Source organism: Microplitis demolitor, chromosome 2, assembly GCF_026212275.2.
Source record: "Microplitis demolitor isolate Queensland-Clemson2020A chromosome 2, iyMicDemo2.1a, whole genome shotgun sequence".
NCBI lineage: Eukaryota > Metazoa > Arthropoda > Insecta > Hymenoptera > Braconidae > Microplitis > Microplitis demolitor.
The window spans coordinates 21,619,484-21,637,657 of NC_068546.1; the positions used below are offsets into that span (position 1 = coordinate 21,619,484).

Sequence of the window (18,174 nt, forward strand, 5' to 3'; positions counted from 1 at the left end):
ATTAATTATATAAATAATAATAATTTGCTTCTAATTATTAATAGTAAGAGCAGAAAAAAATACATATTCGTGTTGATTTTCATTCACTCAGTCTTTATTTCCGTTCATACACTTGTAATATGTTAACAAAACAAGTTTAAAAAAGGAATCAAATGATTAAAATGTATGATAAAAATGAAAACTTGATTGTAAAATGTAAACAAACTCCACCCATACTTTACAAGTGTAGGTAAGTTGTACGTATCAGTGGACGGAATAAAATAAAAGTATAATTGAAAAATAATAATAATAAAAATAAAACATACGGATTGAACTCTTACATAAAATTAAAATTATAAGTACATACATTCTAGTACTTAAAAATATTTATAACATAACATCTAAAGTAACAATTGTCAATAGAGTGAATTTTTTATTCTTTACAATTTTTGTTCATCGTTTTTTTTTCTTCAATAATTGTGCATTAACTTAATTAACAAGTTAGTTTTTGCTTCCGCAGAATCACAGTTTGTCTATTGTTATCAGTTACATAACAAATACAACGAAAAAAACTATAATGTGTAATGAATTAAAATGATTAAAATTAAACTCTTAGAGTAACTGTTTCTCATTCTAAGAAAGAAAATGGAGCGCGAGAGAAGATAAAGCTATTTCTTTTTGTGTACGATTTACTCTAAGTAATCATGTACTCAGCCTGCTAACTGGTTGGTAGGATGACTGGAGTCATTGGTGACCGCAGATGGAACAGCAGCTGAATCCGGCATGAGCGTGTGCGTCTCCTCCTCCTGGTCTGACAATGGGACAGCTCGAGTCTCGTTGATGATCTGCTTGTTGGTCATCTGGCTCGGCACCTCAGTGAGTACTGGCCCGTACTGCGAAGTGGAACCCACCAGCAAGTCAGTTGATGGATTCAAACCGCCCAACATCTTTCCTCATACGCGTACATAAGGTGTAATAATGAGCAAGGGATAATAAACGCCGTAGCAACGAGCATACCGGCGGTATAATAAATAAAAAGCAACACAAAGAAATTAAAAATAAAATAAATTAATTAAAAAAAAAAGAGAGAGAGAGAAAGAAAAAAAAATTAGGAGGAATGCAAAGGAGTCTGTTATTTAAATAAAGTCTCACCTGTCCGCTGGCACGACTTATTCCACCTCTTTGAGATTTGCCACCGTGTCGGAAGAAACGTAACCAAACCCACAGGGCACCCATCACCAATCCTATTAGAGTAATACTTGCTCCAGCGGCCAATGATCCTTTGGGATCCTGATTAACAACATCCTCAACTTTAGTTGTTGTATCTGATTTTGATCCGTTTTTTGAATTGTCCTGGAATGAAATGTTATTTTTATTCATACTTCATATAAGGTAAAAGATTTAGTAGCCGATCAACTTACTAGTATCCTGATCTAGTACTAGCTCCATGATCGAATACTAGTTCCTTGATCGGTTATTAGGTCTTTTACCCTAGATTAAGAGAAGAAAGAGGTCTGATACAAAAAAAGAGGATATTTTTGTGATTTTTTTTACAGAATACCTTTTTATTAAAATTCTTAAAATTAGTGACATTGTTAAGTATCATTCCAAGAATATTCTATTAAATTTTCATAAAAAAATATTGAAAAATAAGCCAGTGGTAGTGGGGAGAGACGAGTCACATAAAAAAAAAAGTCTCCATGCGAGGAAGGATAACTCATGACTGCCTCATCTGAAATAAAAAAACCAAAAAGATTTCTTTAGTACATAAGTTTATCTTGGATTTGAACAAAGGATTTTTTTTTTCAATATCTACTTATTTTTTAATTAAACAAAAGGAGCAATTTTTGGTAAAAATCATAATTTTTCGATTGCACCTTTACTAAAAATTCAAAAATGAATATTTTGTTTATTCCTTCTTTCAAATCCATCAAACTTATGTACTAAAGAAATCTTTTTGGTTTCTTTATTTCAAATGAAGCAGTCATGAGTTATTCTGCCTCACATGGAGACTTTTTTTTTAAGTGACTCGTCTCTCCCCATTACCATTGGCTTATTTTTCAATATTTTTTTATGAAAATTTAGGAGAATATTCTTGAAATGATGCTTAATAATATCACTACTTTTAAGAATTTTAATAAAGAAGGTAATAAAGGCTCTGTTTTTGTATCTCAGACTCCTTTTCCCCTTTAAAAAAAAATTAATAAGTTCAAAGGCCTAGAACTCGATTAGGGAACTAGTACCCGATCAGAGAACTAGTACCCGATCAAGGAACTAGTTCCCGAACACTCATATATTTGAATATCTATATTTATTAAATTTTACTAAATATATCTATACAAATAAATGCAGTGACTAGATACTAGATCTTTTACCTTACTAATAATTAAAAATGTATTTATTTTTCCACAATACCTGGACAATTTCTGAAGGTAAAGAACTTTCAGAAGCTATGACGTTAACTAGCATAGTAGTAAGCCCAGCAACAGTAGCACAGAGTGCAACTGACAGTAGCACCCATTCGAGCCATTTCCTAGTACTGACCTTGTGCCTGAACATTATTCGTGAAAATCCATTTCTTAACCCTACACCACCTCCGACTCCAACACCGCTCTCATTACCATCCCCGTTAGCTTCATAACTATAACCCACTGTCGTAGGTCGATAAACAGCTGCACTATCAGGCATATTTAATTGCGTTAAAAAAATATATCTATGCTTAATTTAAACACTTAACCAACTTGTTCTTTTTGTTTTTGTTATCTACACCAGCGACCAGGGATTTATCATGATAACGACCAAACGTTATAAATCCAAATAAAGCTCCGTCTTCTAGCAGTACTGTAATTATTTACAAGTTGATCCCGCGTTTATTTAAAACTTTTTTTTTTTGCATTCACTTTTTAAATATTATTATTATTATTATTAATTTATGGTTTTTTCATTTTATATTTATCATTAAACACAATGTCAACAATCTTACAACACAGGTATCGCTAAAAGATGACAAAGATAAATTGCGAGACAACTGATGTCGTCATCAGTATCGTAAGTGTTCATTTGCAAGTATATGTCAAGTATATGTTTGTAAACATGACTTACTTTCTCCTGATGTGTAAATTTGATAGGAAGTTATCATTAAAACGCGCATTCATTGGTTACGATTTTTTGACATTTGAATTTCCCGCGCTTAATTCAAATGTTTATTTTACAGTGATAAGAATGAATGAGTTTCTATTGGTTTAAAAATTATATTTTGTGACAGTTGTGTGTTTTATTTTTAAAAATTTATATATATAAATATATGTAAATATGAATAATAAAAATAAGACGCGTTTTGTGAGTTCGGCATGTTGCCAATGGGCGGAGCGTAGACAGGCGGGGGCCGTATCGATTTAAATTTGGTTTATCGGCGTATGGCGGTGCCGAGTAAGTTTAAGCTAAAGCTCGTGTCTGATAATCAACACGGCGTTTAGTTGTACGTTTAGTAGCAACAAAAACGTCGTTCTATAAACTTGAGTAATTTATTTTATCCAGTGATTGTATTTTTTCTCAAGACATAGATTTTAAATACCGCAAGTTAATTATTTATTACGACAATAATTTTTTTAAAATAAAAATGTCAAAATCAGGATCTAATTCATCGTTACCTGGTGGAAATCACAATAGTAATGAGATAAACCCGACTAATGTTAAAAGTACAGTCCCGAAAATCAGGTCAGTTTAATTTATGTTTAATTTAAATTATTTTATCACTGATTTAACTTGTGTTACATCAAACTATTGTGTGTATTATAATACTGTATTTATTCTATTATTATAGAGTATTTTAACCACGCCTTCTATGTGTGACTCAGTACACGGTAATTTTCTGTAATTTACGAGTCATTCAAATTATTTCCCCGCGTGTATTGTGTTCTGGTTATATTTTAATACAGTTCGTTTTTAATCAATAGATTTTTGGTGATTTGAACTTTTGCGGTTTCATTATCGTCGGATCATTAGGACACTAGATTTTGAATCATAACTTTTTTTTTTTAAAAGTATCTGATGATGACGGAGTTTAAAATTGTTGTCTTGTATTTCCGATTGTTAGATAGATTTAAAATCGAGTGATTCGATTGGATTTAAGTCACGTGTATCGTTACTTTATTTTACCCTTTGAATTTTTTAATTTTGCACGTAAGCCTGAAGCTAACAGGCAGCGAATTTTTGAATTTTTTTTTCAACATAAATTATAAAAAAAAAATAAAAATATGCATATGTAGAAAATTTGAAAAACTACAGGAGCAATTTTTGGAAATCCGTTGTTTTTAATTTATCATTTTGAAAAATTATTTAAAAATTAGACGGCAGCTCACTTCAGTATCATTTTTACACTTCGTAATTAAATTAAGAAAATTTTTGCATCATGAATTGAAAACGAAAATTTTCTTGGGACAGAAAATTTTTTTTTTTCATTTCATAGAATAAAATTTATTCTTGCGCCACGAAATTATTTATTTCTGTATATTGATGAAAAAAGATAATAGTTATCAATAGATATATTAGATACCCATTTTAAATATGATACTGAAATCAGCTGACGTCTAATAATTTTTGAATTTTTTTAAAGACTACAGATCATTTTTTCATTCATTGATAAAAATGTCATATTATACAGATGATAAAAATTAAATTTTCATTTTTTTCACAGGCAGGAATTACTCAAGTGGAATGGATGGGGTTACAAGGATTCGGAGTTTGTTGTCAAAGACAATTCGATTATTGAATTCACCGGTTCACGGTAAAAAATCAAAAAATCCTAAAACAAAATTAACAATTGTATATTTTTATTTCTCCAATTCAAGTGCATGCTAATTTTTTTAATGACAATCTCATGTATTTATTATTAAAAAAAAAATAAATAAATAACTGGAGGACTTTATTAAGTGAGTAATTAAGTTTCGTGTTCTTTGTTTCAAGTGTTTATTTTTTTTTTCGTTGTGTTAATGTGAAATGTCACTTATTATCATTTACCTATGCCGGCTCTCTAATTTTTTGTGTTGCAATACTTAAATAAATAGTCTTTTTCATTTAAAAATAACTTATTAACGTCTCAATAGACTTGCTATGTTTATACAACAAATTTTAAAGTTAAATTTTTCAATACTTAAATCCTCTCAAGTTAAAAAAAAATATAAAAATGTGTTCTCACCTGACAAATATAAATATGAATATATTATATCATTTAATGAGAATAATGATGATTTAAGATGCTAATATATACTCTTATTGTTCAAGATACCCCATTGGAAACCTCCAGTTGCCTTATTTTACGCAATGGGTCAAAGAAGTCCTTGGAGTTGATTTGACAAAACGAACACCAGCACAGTCATTACCGACATCATTTCCTGAACCGATACTTTCTCAGGATTTTTTCGATGCTGTAAATCAGTTGAAAATTTCTTTTTCTACGGATGGTCTCGATAGATTATTCCGAGCTCATGGGCATACACTTCGGGAAATGGTTCAATTGAAACATGGAAATTTTGAAAGGATACCGGATATTATTCTTTGGCCAAGTAAGTTTTCAAATTTTTATTGCGCATATTAAAAAAAAAATTTTGATCATTCAAAAATTTCTTAATTTATTTATTGAAAACTTATTTACTTGAAAATAAAAATCGTAATAATTCATGTATACAAGGTAATCATAGATTTAATAATAAATAAAATTCATTATAAATTTAATTAAATATGAATATGGAGAAAAAGTAAAAATGTATACGTTTTTTTTTAGTATTAAAAAATATTGTTAGTTGTTTCTGATATACGAGTAAAATGTCAACGAATAAGTGATAAGATATGGATGATAATTGGTTTGAAGAAAAAATTTATGAAATTTTTAAACAATTACTATTATCAATAATTATAAGAACGAATATTATGATTATGTCTCGGGTTACGTCATAAATATACTATGCCATTTATTGATTTGTATTTAATTTTTTTATTAAAGTATCTAAGTAATATTATCCAGTTCGAAAAATTTCATTTATTTTAAACAGAATAAAAATTTCAAGTTTTTTCTGCTCAATTTTATTTTTTATTTGTATTTAATTAACATGTGAAATTTAATCGAGGACCTCAAAACATCAAGATTTGATGAAAACTCGATTTATTAAAACCGGACCGAAAATAAATTCCTTTTTTTAAAAATTTTAAATTTTCACGCGGGAAGTTAAGGCATCAATGATAAATATTTGCATCGTTACTTAACTTAAGTTTTCCCTTTAAACTTTATGTACCGAAGGCCAATCTCTTCATATTTCAGAATGTCACAATGATGTTGAGAGAATAATAAGGATATGTGTAAAATACGGAGTCGCTTGTATACCTTTCGGCGGTGGTACTAGTGTCAGTGGAGCTGCAACTTGTCCCGTACAAGAGCGTCGTACAATAGTTTCTCTCGATACATCGCAAATGAATCGCATACTATGGATTGACAGAGAGAACCTCGTTGCGTGCTGCGAAGCAGGTATCATTGGACAAGATCTTGAGCGGGAGTTGAGATCAAGAGGTTTAACCTCTGGTCACGAGCCTGATTCGTATGAATTTTCTAGGTAATTTACCACTAAACTTGTCATGTAAAAAATTGTACAACATTTAATTTCAAATTGTTTTTTATAGCTTGGGTGGTTGGGTGGCCACAAGAGCAAGCGGAATGAAAAAAAATACATATGGAAACATTGAAGATTTGGTCGTACGAGTGAGAATGGTTACAGGACGAACACAAGATCCCTCGTTGACTCTAGAAAGAGGCGCGCAGGTGCCACGTATTTCTAGCGGCCCAGATTTCGACCATGTGATTCTCGGCAGTGAAGGTACACTCGGTGTTGTCACGGAAGTCGTCCTTAAAGTCCGTCCGCTGCCAAAAATAGTTAAATACGGAAGTGTCATATTCCCAAATTTTGAAAGTGGTGTTGACGCGATGAGAGAAGTTGCACGCCAGCGATGTCAGCCATCGAGTATTCGGTTGATGGACAATGAACAGTTTCGATTTGGTCAGGCACTGCGTCCTGACAGCGGTTTGACGGATAAGATAATGCATGCTTTCAAGCAAACTTATGTGACTAAAATCAAAGGGTTTCAATGGGACAGCGTGTGTGTAGCGACTCTGCTATTTGAAGGCTACGAGTCAAGTGATGTCGCTAGTCAGGAAAAAAAAATTTACGCAATTGTTAAAAAGTACGGTGGAATGGCTGCTGGTGAAACTAATGGAGAACGTGGTTACATTCTTACATTTGTCATTGCGTATATCAGAGACTTGGGTTTAGAGTTCGGAGTACTGTCGGAATCATTTGAAACCTCTGTGCCTTGGAGCCGCGCACTGTCACTTTGCCGAAACGTAAAATCTCGCGTGTCACGGGACTGCAAGGAACGAGGTATCAAGCATTATCTTATGTCTTGCCGAGTCACGCAAACCTACGACGCAGGATGTTGCATATACTTTTATTTAGCATTCAATTATATCGGTTTGCATGAACCTGTTGAGACTTACGAGACAATTGAAGAAAATGCAAGAGCTGAAATAATTGCCAGCGGTGGTTCTATTTCTCATCATCATGGAGTAGGAAAAATGAGAGCTAAATTTTATCCTGAAGCTGTTGGCGAGACTGGAGTCTCACTTTATCGCGCGATGAAAGAACATTTGGATCCTAATAATATATTTGCTGCCGGTAATTTAGATCCTCAATACAGAGCCAAATTATAGATGACCAATGAATTAACTTTTTTTTTTTTTTTAATATTAAATATATGTTTAATTATCATGTGAGATAAAGTCAGTCACGAGAAAAATTTTAAAAAGTTTTCTCAAGAGATGTCAACTTCAATGTCTCAGTGGTGAAAGTTACCAAAGGAATAATTCAAAATGAGTTGTTTTGGTACAAATGCGAAAATGTATTTGCATTGTTTTTATAAGTTATTATAAATAAAGAAAAAAAATATATATATATAATATATATCAAGCGTTCTTACATTCTAGTTACTTGGATGAATAATTTTATTTTGATCTGCAGCTATCGCTGGGATACTATAAATAATAATTTCACAAGTTGGTTCCTTTTAACGTTGATAAAAATGCGTCAAGATCATATTCGTCGTCATACTGCTGTTGTTCCCATAGTTCTGGTATTATTTCTAAAACTGATCGGCTGAGTCCTGGAATAGCATTAATTGCTCGTGAATTTTCTCCCTCGTCAGCTTTTTTTTCTCGTCCATTTTCCAATGAAAATAAATCTAATAACTGAAACAATTAAAAGAAAAATTATTTTTAGTTTATATTTTTTTTGTGATACCAGCATTCAAACTCTAGGGTTCGTCGAAAGAAGCGAATTTCAGTCCAATGTCGCGAAGGAATATTAGAAATCGCGTAAATTATGAACGTCTGTCAGCCGGCAGAAACAGACTTGTTTCGTCCCTTGTAAATAAACAATAGTATATTACACATTTTTCACCAGATCTGTACTTGAAAATTTAAATTTTTGCCTCTGTTTGCAAGAAAAATGGGACATGTGCTAATTTTTATAAATGATCCTGAAGTTAACAATTTTTGGATTTTTTTTTCAACAAATAAATTGCAAAAAAAAAAAACTAAAAATATGTACATGTAGAAAATTTTAAAAACTACAGGTGCAATTTTTTCAAATATTTTTTTTTTAAATTTATAATTTAAAAAAAAAAATTAAAAAATTATTAGATAGGAATTTTAACTTTTGGCGCAGGTATGGCGATTTAATAGTTGATTACACCATTGATTTTAAATCGACTTGTTTCTGACTGGCTGCTGACAATTAAATTTCTAGTTCTAATGCAGGTAATTATGAAAATCCTAATGTGTAACTCAGAATGAAGCACTTCAGACTGCAGGCGATGTCAGCCTACCTACGGCTCGGCAGCTAACTTCACCCTAGTCTGAAATCGTCTTGTTTCATTCCTTGTCACACAATATACAATTTTCCTACAAAAAATACTTACTTGTTCGGTTCGCATGGTGTCTAACGATGAGTTGTCTGTACTGATAACAGTTTTAGCCGTGTAAAGTTTGAATTTTTGCAGTCCCATAATTTTTTCTTCAACAGTTGATCTGGTTATCAGTCGATAAACATTAACAACTTTCTTCTGACCGATCCGATGAGCTCGATCCATCGCCTGGAGATCTTTCATTGGATTCCAGTCGTGCTCCACAAAAATAACAGTGTCCGCACCAGTCAAATTCAATCCCAGTCCACCAACCTGTGTCGTCAACAGTAGGACATCAATAGACGGATCTGCATTGAATCTGGCGACGATCGCGTGTCGTTGAATTGCTGGAATACTTCCATCTAGTCTAAGATACGTCACAGTCGGCAAATGAATGCTGAGAAGATCTTTTTCAACGATATCTAGCATGGCTTTCAGTTGACAAAATATAAGAGCCCGATGTTGGCTGACGAGTTGCTGTGTCGTTTGCTGACTATCGATTAGTCCAGAAGGCGTCGAAGGTTTCTGTTGCTGGGGTTGACCGATTCCACAGTCTAGAAGTAGTTGTTTCAATGCTGGTAATTTCGCGCTGTGTTCTATGTCTGATAAATTAGTCTGCTGTTGGTCTAGTTGAGCTTGGACTGCTTGATAGAGAGGATGACTTGGACCTAAAACTAATTTTGGATGGTTGCAGACATTTCTTAAATAACGAAGTGCCTCGAAAACATGACCGCGTGAAGGAGAGGATGCCGTTGATGGTGACGTCGAGTTTGACATAAGCGTTGCTGAGTGACGTGTCCGGAAGTCTTCGTAAAGTTTTTTTTGTAGTAACGACAACTCGCAATAGTAATCCTGGGTTATTTTTGGAGGTAGATCTTGAAGAACATCTTCTTTATTACGTCGTAAAAGGAACGGCAATACCTGCCGATGAAGAGCCTCCATAGCAAGTGCCCCAGCTTCTTGTTCTTTAGGTCCAGCCTTAGATTCTCTGCATGCAAGAATCGGTCTCGAATACTTGGCAGCAAATTGTTTCTCACTGCCGAGAAAACCAGGCATCAAAAAGTCAAAGAGTGACCATAGTTCGAGTACGTCATTTTGAACGGGTGTTCCTGACAGTATCAGTCGATGATACGAACGTAATTTTTTAGCAGCTTTGGCATTTTTAGTTTTTCCATTTTTTATTATGTGGCCTTCGTCAAGAACACAGTAATTCCACTGGATTGTTTCAAAAAATTCAAGATCTTTTCGAACGATGTCATAACTCGCTACAATTAATCGATACTGATGAACACGGGGTCGAAGTTTTTCTCGTTCCGGTGGAGACCCAGCGTACTGTAACACCGGAAGGTCTTTTAACTGTAAAAATTTCTCAGCTTCGTATACCCAGTGACCAGTCAACGTCGGCGGACAAATAACAAGACTCGGTGGTGAGTCTTTATTACGCTGGTGATCTATCGCAAGAATACACAAAGTCTGAAGTGTCTTTCCCAGACCCATGTCGTCACACAGGACACCGTGTAGTCGATAACGATTGAGAAAGTCAAGCCAATTGAGTCCTTGTTGCTGATAAGATCTCAGTTCCGCAGCAACTTTAACTGTCAGTTTAGTTTCAGGAATGCTACGAGGATTAAGCAGTTGCTCGAGAAATTTACGCTCTTGAGTTTTCTCCTCAGCGAGATGCGGAGGGTCGGTAATTGACCCAGAGTCCAAAGGCAGCAACTGTATCAGCGTTGCGAATGTCGAGTTACAGACAAGTCTTACAGCTTGATTTTGATCAGACATCCTGCCCAAAAGCGGAACCATAAAAAGAACAGCAAAGGGTACGACGTTGACTCCAAGATTCTCGACAATACAAGTGAGTACTTCTGCTGCTCCTTGACGGCGTAAATCGCTCTCAGTTGGAGTTGCCGGGATTTTCGAATTACCGGCATCAGCAGAGTGAGCTTCTAGAAGAGGAATTACAGAACGCACGACATGTCCCATTGTAATTTCGGTGTTCAAAACAGCAAAGGTGGCTATGCACCGTGACACCATGTGTCTTACGGCTTTGTACGGATGAGCTAAAAGATTACACAGTCTCGGTAAGCATTCAAGTACTGGAGGTAGAATGGATTTATCAAGACTGGACACTACGACTTCTATAACTTGTAAATTAAAAATTAAATTATTGACTTGTTCAGTTCGATTAACTTGACTTTGCAGTGACAGATCGACTTTATTTTGATTTTTCATAATAATTATGTCCCATAGATGAGGTAGACGAGTTGGTAACTGCGATCCAATGAGTTTTACGATGGCTGTCAGTGCAAATGTAGCGCCCCGACGACGATTTCTTGCAGCTTTTGCTTCTGGTTCTTCATAAGCTAACAATTCTTCCAAAGGTATTTCTGTAGCTGGAGGCCTACCGGGCCCTCGTCCGCCACTTGATCCTCCGATTCCTGTTCCTCTGTTGTAGGCGATTCGTTCCGCATGTTTATTTCTATTGTTAAGAGTCAAAATACCATCGAAAGCATCCGAGTCACGGTCTGTCACACGTGGCGTGAACTCCATGTCAGAACACAGGAATGTGCACAGATTAGTTGTTATTTTGTTGTTCGGAGACGGTGTCCGATCAGTGCAAAGGTCAACCAGGTGAGCTAAATGTTTAGCCGCAAGTCGCTGCAAGTCTTCGTCTTCCTCTCGCTTGATCGCTTCCATCAAAGGTTTCACTAGGGGATTCAATGGCTGGGGAGGTTCAGGTAAGCAGTGCAGCATCGTCGCTCCACCAGAAAGTGCAGCCATGGCCATGACATTTAGCGCTAGTTGCTGAGCAGCCGTATTCGATGCTCCAACTTCGAGTGTTTTCCTCCGTTCCTCAAGACTGGTTACGAGTTTTGGTTTCAATTTGTTCAATGCCGCCCCACCTCCACCAGTACCTCCGGTACTCGTTCCACTATTTAAAGCTTGTAAGCCAATGATAGGCTTTCCTGCAAGACTAGTAATTTGATCAAGAGTTAATACTCCACTTGTATTTTCAGCGGCGATAGGCAACATTAGTTTGTAATGTTTCAAAGTCGCCATATAGTCTTTGCTGTCGTGTAAAAGTCTTGTGAAAGCGCCAGCGATTTCATCATAGTATGTACATTCACTTAGACATCCTAAAAGTTTATCACGCAGAATATCAGGTACTTCTGGAGTATGAGGATGTTCTAAAGCTGCCCAATGAGCAATCGTTAGGCCTACGACGGTACGTTGGAGAGCGGATCGTGAAGCAAGATGGGCTAGTAATACTCTGGCATAGCAAAATGCTGGGCTGGGAATATCTGGGGTATAAACGACACCTGGCGCAGGTTTTACGACATAGCGAGACATTAAACCGAGCATTCGTGTGGCCATTATTCGTGCACGTACGGAATTTGATAATCGAACCGCTTGAGGCACCGTTTCAATCCCTCCAATGTACACCTTTAGTTCAGAAGCAGACTTTCCTGTGATGCTGATGCTGCTACTGCCGGAGTCAGACTGTCCGTCTCCATTTGTTTGGCCGCTTTTGGGCGGAACTTTTGATGGGCTAGAACTGACATTTATGTTGTTGTAATTTATGAGAAGTAGAGAATTAAATGGAACGTTATCAGGCTGCATCGCTAAGCAGAGCCACGTGCTGATGAGAGGACAAGCTGCGTGAAGAAGTAACTCAAGGTCGCTGTGAACCACAAGATTCTCCCAAACTTTTTCAGCGACTTCTTGAATAGCAGTTACATGTTCGATTAAAACTCGCTGGAAAACATGACGTAGCGCTTCTTGGAGAATTACACTTCCTTCTTGACCCCACCGTTCCTTTCGGTTTTCTTCATTGTCTTTGTCTTCTCCTGTTAACGTTTGTAAAGTTTGCAGTGTTGCTTTACGTACACTTGAACTTGCGTGGCTGAGAAACGGCCACAATCGTGGTAATACTAATGATAATGGTTGTGGTGATAGACAAGCTCGTGCTGCAGATAATGAAAGTATAGCCGCAAGTAATCCCATAAAACTATTACAAGCAGCTGCAAGGTCGTCTTGGTCACGAAGAAGTTCCCAGAGTCGTCCTATTACTGCTTGAAGCTGATCGGCTTTCAGTAATCGCGGCAGTGTTGAAGCCACTGGAATAAGTGCGCTAGCTGCTGCTGCTCCGACATCATCTACAGGATCGGAAAGTCCTCGTATCACTGCTGGAAACGCTGCAGGAAGAATTTGATCCAGAAGGTCGTCCCTTACTGCCAGCAAATATTTCAAAGCTAGAAGAGATCCATGTCTGGCTTCCCACTCATCGTGTTCTAGAAGTTTTAACAAAACTTTGACTATTCCCATAATACCTTTACCCCCATCGTTGGGCAACAGAAGAACTAGGGAACCCAGTGCTTGAGCGCAAGTTTCGCGAACAGGTGCGACCACTTGGTCGGACACGAAGTCACCAAAACGATCAAGTCCGAGTACACAGAGAAGGCGTAACGCAGCGTCTATTATCCAACGACGATTACTTTCTTCCATCTCCTCTTGAGTTTGGTCACGTGACTTACCAGCTCCTTTACCATGAAGTCGTACAAGTTCACGCAATGCCGTGGCTGCCCCGTGTCTTATCTCCCATTTCTGACTGAAGAGATCTTGGCAGAGGCTTTCACTAAATGACTCCAATGGCCAATCTAATATTGTATCAGGCCAAGAGCCTGTACCATCAGGTACTGCTGAGATACACGTCTCGTCTTTTTTTGATTCACAATTTGAGCTTATATCTGTTGAGACTACATCCTCCATTTTTATTTTTTTTTTAAGAGATTCTACATTATCATTTGACTGCATTACATTATTTGGTGTCTCAAGCTGCTCATCTGGCTCCCGTGATCGCTGTTTAGATATCGACTGTCTCGCTTTGCGTTTCGCTCGATTTATTTCACGTCTACTCAATCCACCAGACTGCTCAAGTGTTTCGCTTACTGATATTTTGTTCGATTGAGCTTGAGATAATTTAACAGGAAGTGCAAGATCCTCGGCAGTAAAGAGTTCCGAAGTGTTAACTCCAATTAATCGCGGATCAAGTCCTAAATTAGCAGCTAATAACTTATCACTCTGATTACTAAAAGCCTGTTGCTGATCACCTTCAGCAATTATTAGATCGTACTCACTACCCTCTGATCCAGTTAAATGTGTGCTCTTTGCCAATACCTGGTTCATGTCAAAGCTTTCGAATGTCAATTGATTTTTGGGATTTTCATTACGCTGGAATTTATCTTTGTCCAACAATTCTTTTTTTATTGGCTGAGGATCCCACACAGGTACTTGAGTGAGTATTGCTTGTATGGCCTGTGCAGCTGATACTCTGGTGTCCCATTGCGGGGACTTTAACAAAGCTGATACACGTGCTAACAAATGATGTAACTCGTGTGGATGAAGCCTCTGAACTTCACCCAACTGTTGAGCAGCTGCTTTTTTTGTTGCTGAATTAGTTCCAGTCTCCAGTAATATAAATAACCGATCGAGCCTAGAAATAAAAAGCTACTTAAAGCATAATTCTGGTTTAGGCGGTAAAATAGTTTTAATCAAAATTTAAATTCGATTGTAGTTCAGGCAAGCGACACGTCTACTGAATGTAAATAATTTTTATTTTTTCATTTTAGATCTATCATTATCGAAATATCACTGCCAGCGAACAATTTTTTTTGCGAAGTTACTTTCAACCGCCATTTCAAAGTATTAAAAGAGTGAAAAAATAAATTTTTTTATGTACTTGAAGAGTGTATAATACTACTCTGTGATAAATTCATTATTTATTCAGGGTAGAAGTAGTTTTTGGCCACATTGGACACTTGGAAATTTAAATAAATTAATTTGAAAAGACACAATAGCATAATTAATTCTTTAAATATGTTTAGAGATACTTTTGTCCCACTACTAAAAAAAAATGTTATTTTACTGTTTTTTATTAATTATAATGAAGATTAAAAGTCCAAAAATGAAGCAGTGGCCACAAGTACCTCTACCCTGCATCAGCTAAATATAAAATAATAAAAGATACCTCGATGCCATGGTTTTGGATTATGAAATTAAATTTTTATTGTAAACCTGAAAAATAAAACAGCTTTTATTAATTAAATATAAATGAGGCGGAATTAATTATATTGACTTGTAAAAATTTAATTGAATACAAGAGTTTGAAAAAATAATACACAGAAAAAGTCTTGAGTAAAAAAAATATTTTCAAGAGAATTTTTCTTCAGATTTCGTGATACTCAAGTTAGCCGATGTCTTATAATTTTTGAATTCTTTTCAAAATTATAAAATATAAAAAAAAAGTATTAGAAAAAATTTCACCTATAATTTTTGACAAAAATCAAAAAACTTTTTGTCTTCTAACTTCAGGATCACGAGATTTCTACTTTATCTTATAGAATTGAGGTTTAAAAAAATGAAATTAAATCAAGAATATTTACTTTCAGTCGAGTATTTTTTCTGTGCAATTTAACTCTTCACGTGCACGAAACATTACGACGCTTGGCTTGGCGATAAAATTTTCCAGTAAAAAAAACTAAATTATATTAGCTGCTTAATTTGAAAAGCATAAATTGTTTAATAAATAATACTATAACAAGATAGTGTATTGCTTAATTGTTTCTACTTGAGTCACGTCAATATGGATGATAAAGAGTAATTAAAAACAAGTTGTTGTTACGTACCTCAAAGGGGAATGTCGTTTATTTTTCTTTATCGTCGTTATCAATTTAAAATAAACGTTTTTATATTCAACTGACCCGCATTCCCATTTCCCATTTTACAGGAACTCCATATATCACATTACGTTCTGAACTATTTAAAATTTTATATCTATATGTTAGATTTTGCCAATTATTCGGAGAGAAAAGCATCTTACAAGCATCAAATTTATACTGACAGCCATATTGCTGAGGGACCTGAGTTTTGTCCCCCTAATTTACAGCGATTGGTCAAGTGATGACGCGCAGACCGCATTCCATTTTAACAAAAACCAATCACCGATTACTAGACATGTGCAGTTACATACGTGTAAGTATTTAATCATTTAATACCTACGGCAGACAAAGTTACACACTTGTAAACGTTAACTCGTCTTATTTTTTCCACCGCGAAAGTTTGAATTTATTTTTTCGAATTTTCGATATGATGCTGGTTACCAGACGATTTTGAATTTTATTTTAAATTAACTATGAAGTATCGAAATCTAAGTTAATTTAAATAAAAAATATATTTTATATTTTTAAATAAATTTTTAATCATGTTAATTTTATTGGTATGATTAATTATAAACTAGTTTATTGTTAACTACATTTTTTATTTCATTTTGAGGAAATATTTTTAAGGTTAGACAGATTTATAATGTGAAGTGTATAAATAATAATTAACAAATAATTGAATTGTTGACATACGTTTTTATCTTGACAATACTCTTTATTACATTTTTAGAACATTTAAATTTTAATTAATATTCATTTCTACTTGTACAACTGGTAATTTTTTAGTGGTACTTGTAGTTGGCGTGGTGTTCTGAAACAATAAATATTATTGGTTAGAAAAAAAACATATTAAATGTTATATACTTTTAAATGAAATTACAAATAGTACTTGATATTAGTTCCCTAATCAGGTACTGAATATCTTATCTATTAAATTTTACTAAAAATAGATATATAAATACATGCAGTGTTCGGGTACTAGGTTTTCTGCCTCAGATTAAAAGACCTAGTTCCTGATTAGCGAACTAGTACTCGATCACTCCTTATATTCGTATAGATATTTTTACTAGTATGTAGTAAATATATCTATACAAATATATGGAGTGACAGATTACTAGTTTCTTGATCAGGTACTGGGTCTTTTACCTTATTGACTCATCAATTTTATTTTTTCTTTAAAAATTTAGCGCGAAAAAATGTTTATTGAATTCATAACCATCAAGTTAGATATTTTAAAAATAATTTTATTATTTAATCAATGGCTCAAGTATCGCGTGATTCAAACTATTCAAATATTATCTATTCACATGATACTAAAGTTAGCCGACGTCTAATTTTGAATTTTTTAAAAACAAATCATACAAAAAATTGCAGCTATAGCTTTTATAATTTTTTACATGCGCACGCTTTAGTTTCTTTTTTTTTGTAATTAATTTATTTAAAAAATCATAAAATTGCTGTCTGCTAACTTCAGCATCATTAACTGACATAAAATGAATGCCAGTAATTAGTCAAATATTTGACATGAAGTCTAATGCTACGGCTTTAATTTTAAATTATTATGTTTTCATACTTGAGTTTTATTTTTGATATTAAAAAAAAAATACGTACTGGTTTTCGGGTAGTTAATGATATAGAAAAATATCATGGAGATGCATGTAACTTGAAAGAATGGAGCTACTCCAGCATATTTTGGAAGGACATACTTGTGTTGCCATCGCCAATAAGCTGCAAGTAATAAATTCAACTTAAGTTATGCAACATGGTTATTTTAAAAAAATGGCTACTTAGAAAATAAATGATAATGAACCTCTGCCACAAGCCTGAGCTATTTTCACAGGACTCATGTTACGACGTGCTAACCATGAAGGCAGCTCTGCGAGTTTCACTTGACCGAACGGTATGTCAGCTGAAATTTATCAATATTAGCAAATCATTGACTTAACACAAAAATCATTCAGTAAGTATTCAACATTAATTAATCTAATGACATAATTAATATTCACCTTTTCCATAATATTTCGCTGGGTCAAACGGACCGTGAATTGCACGATCGTATTCCTTGGGATACTTTCCCCAGTTACCCCAATCCATGCCTGCTATTTGTGATGGAGGTTGCATAAATTGATTGAAAAAATTTCAAGTGAATTTAGATTATAGTCGTTCGATCTGCTGATGGTTGAAGACCACAGAGTATGAAGTTTTACATGCAGTAAAACGATACTGTTTTAAATTCTCGTGCCAGCCAGCGCTCCCAGTAGATTTTTTTAAAATTAATTTTCAGGGCGGGAAAAATTCAAATAAAGAAATAGTTTTTAAAAAATAGATTTATTTTTATTGATAATAAATGTACTGTAATAATTTACTAAGCGCGCAACTAAGCGATTAATTACGTCTAGAAAATTTGCAGAGTAAATACGGAGTGGATGACTGTATTTTTTTAATATCCTTGAAGTAAAATTAACTCCTA

At 34.5% G+C, this 18,174-nt stretch overlaps 4 protein-coding genes across 6 annotated transcripts; 1 reads left to right on the top strand and 3 right to left on the bottom strand.

Moving 5' to 3' along the window:
• Positions 1 to 40: 40 nt before the first annotated feature.
• On the bottom strand, positions 41 to 3,028 carry LOC103579645 (uncharacterized). Of its 2 annotated transcripts, none has more exons than XM_053742969.1 (3): positions 2,395 to 3,028; positions 1,132 to 1,332; positions 41 to 872 (listed from the first exon to the last, which is right to left on the bottom strand). In XM_053742969.1, exons 1-3 carry the CDS (start codon positions 2,665 to 2,667, stop codon positions 690 to 692), a joined length of 657 nt encoding a protein of 218 aa, XP_053598944.1. In that variant the 5' UTR covers positions 2,668 to 3,028; the 3' UTR covers positions 41 to 689. The 2 variants fall into 2 exon arrangements, with proteins under 2 accessions (XP_053598944.1, XP_014296479.1); XM_014440993.2 differs by having other exon boundaries at positions 42 to 926; positions 2,395 to 3,027.
• Positions 3,029 to 3,388: 360 nt separating this feature from the next.
• Positions 3,389 to 7,735, top strand: LOC103579648 (alkyldihydroxyacetonephosphate synthase). Its single transcript, XM_008561104.3, has 5 exons — positions 3,389 to 3,696; positions 4,676 to 4,765; positions 5,263 to 5,543; positions 6,296 to 6,584; positions 6,652 to 7,735. The coding sequence occupies exons 1-5, from the start codon at positions 3,599 to 3,601 to the stop codon at positions 7,733 to 7,735; spliced, it is 1,842 nt and encodes a 613-aa protein (XP_008559326.1). The 5' UTR covers positions 3,389 to 3,598.
• A 336-nt stretch (positions 7,736 to 8,071) lies between these two features.
• Positions 8,072 to 15,899, bottom strand: LOC103579647 (TATA-binding protein-associated factor 172). Of its 2 annotated transcripts, XM_053742831.1 has the most exons (5): positions 15,672 to 15,899; positions 15,429 to 15,537; positions 15,014 to 15,060; positions 9,001 to 14,479; positions 8,072 to 8,269 (listed from the first exon to the last, which is right to left on the bottom strand). In XM_053742831.1, the coding sequence occupies exons 3-5, from the start codon at positions 15,022 to 15,024 to the stop codon at positions 8,072 to 8,074; spliced, it is 5,688 nt and encodes a 1,895-aa protein (XP_053598806.1). In that variant the 5' UTR covers positions 15,025 to 15,060; positions 15,429 to 15,537; positions 15,672 to 15,899. The 2 variants fall into 2 exon arrangements, with proteins under 2 accessions (XP_053598806.1, XP_008559324.1); XM_008561102.3 differs by lacking the exon at positions 15,429 to 15,537.
• A 481-nt stretch (positions 15,900 to 16,380) lies between these two features.
• LOC103579649 (putative ATP synthase subunit f, mitochondrial) lies at positions 16,381 to 17,905 on the bottom strand. Its single transcript, XM_053742832.1, has 4 exons — positions 17,711 to 17,905; positions 17,515 to 17,613; positions 17,316 to 17,432; positions 16,381 to 16,515 (listed from the first exon to the last, which is right to left on the bottom strand). The coding sequence occupies exons 1-4, from the start codon at positions 17,823 to 17,825 to the stop codon at positions 16,487 to 16,489; spliced, it is 360 nt and encodes a 119-aa protein (XP_053598807.1). The 5' UTR covers positions 17,826 to 17,905; the 3' UTR covers positions 16,381 to 16,486.
• Positions 17,906 to 18,174: the final 269 nt, after the last annotated feature.

Bases quoted from the DNA above. Each gene is read 5' to 3' on its own strand.
- LOC103579648 (XM_008561104.3), top strand. From the start codon at position 3,599: ATGTCAAAATCAGGATCTAATTCATCGTTACCTGGTGGAAATCACAAT. The intron at 3,697-4,675 runs GTCAGTTTAATT...TTTTTTTCACAG, and splicing joins AGTACAGTCCCGAAAATCAG to GCAGGAATTACTCAAGTGGA. The intron at 6,585-6,651 runs GTAATTTACCAC...TGTTTTTTATAG, and splicing joins GATTCGTATGAATTTTCTAG to CTTGGGTGGTTGGGTGGCCA.
- LOC103579645 (XM_014440993.2), bottom strand. From the start codon at position 2,667: ATGCCTGATAGTGCAGCTGTTTATCGACCTACGACAGTGGGTTATAGT. The intron at 1,333-2,394 runs GTATTGTGGAAA...ATTTCATTCCAG, and splicing joins TACCTTCAGAAATTGTCCAG to GACAATTCAAAAAACGGATC. The intron at 927-1,131 runs GTGAGACTTTAT...GTATGAGGAAAG, and splicing joins TAAGTCGTGCCAGCGGACAG to ATGTTGGGCGGTTTGAATCC.
- LOC103579647 (XM_008561102.3), bottom strand. The intron at 8,270-9,000 runs GTAAGTATTTTT...TAATTGTTTCAG, and splicing joins ACACCATGCGAACCGAACAA to TTATTAGATTTATTTTCATT.
- LOC103579649 (XM_053742832.1), bottom strand. From the start codon at position 17,825: ATGCAACCTCCATCACAAATAGCAGGCATGGATTGGGGTAACTGGGGA. The intron at 17,433-17,514 runs GTTCATTATCAT...TATTACTTGCAG, and splicing joins AGCTCAGGCTTGTGGCAGAG to CTTATTGGCGATGGCAACAC. The intron at 16,516-17,315 runs GTACGTATTTTT...TTATTGTTTCAG, and splicing joins CATTAACTACCCGAAAACCA to AACACCACGCCAACTACAAG.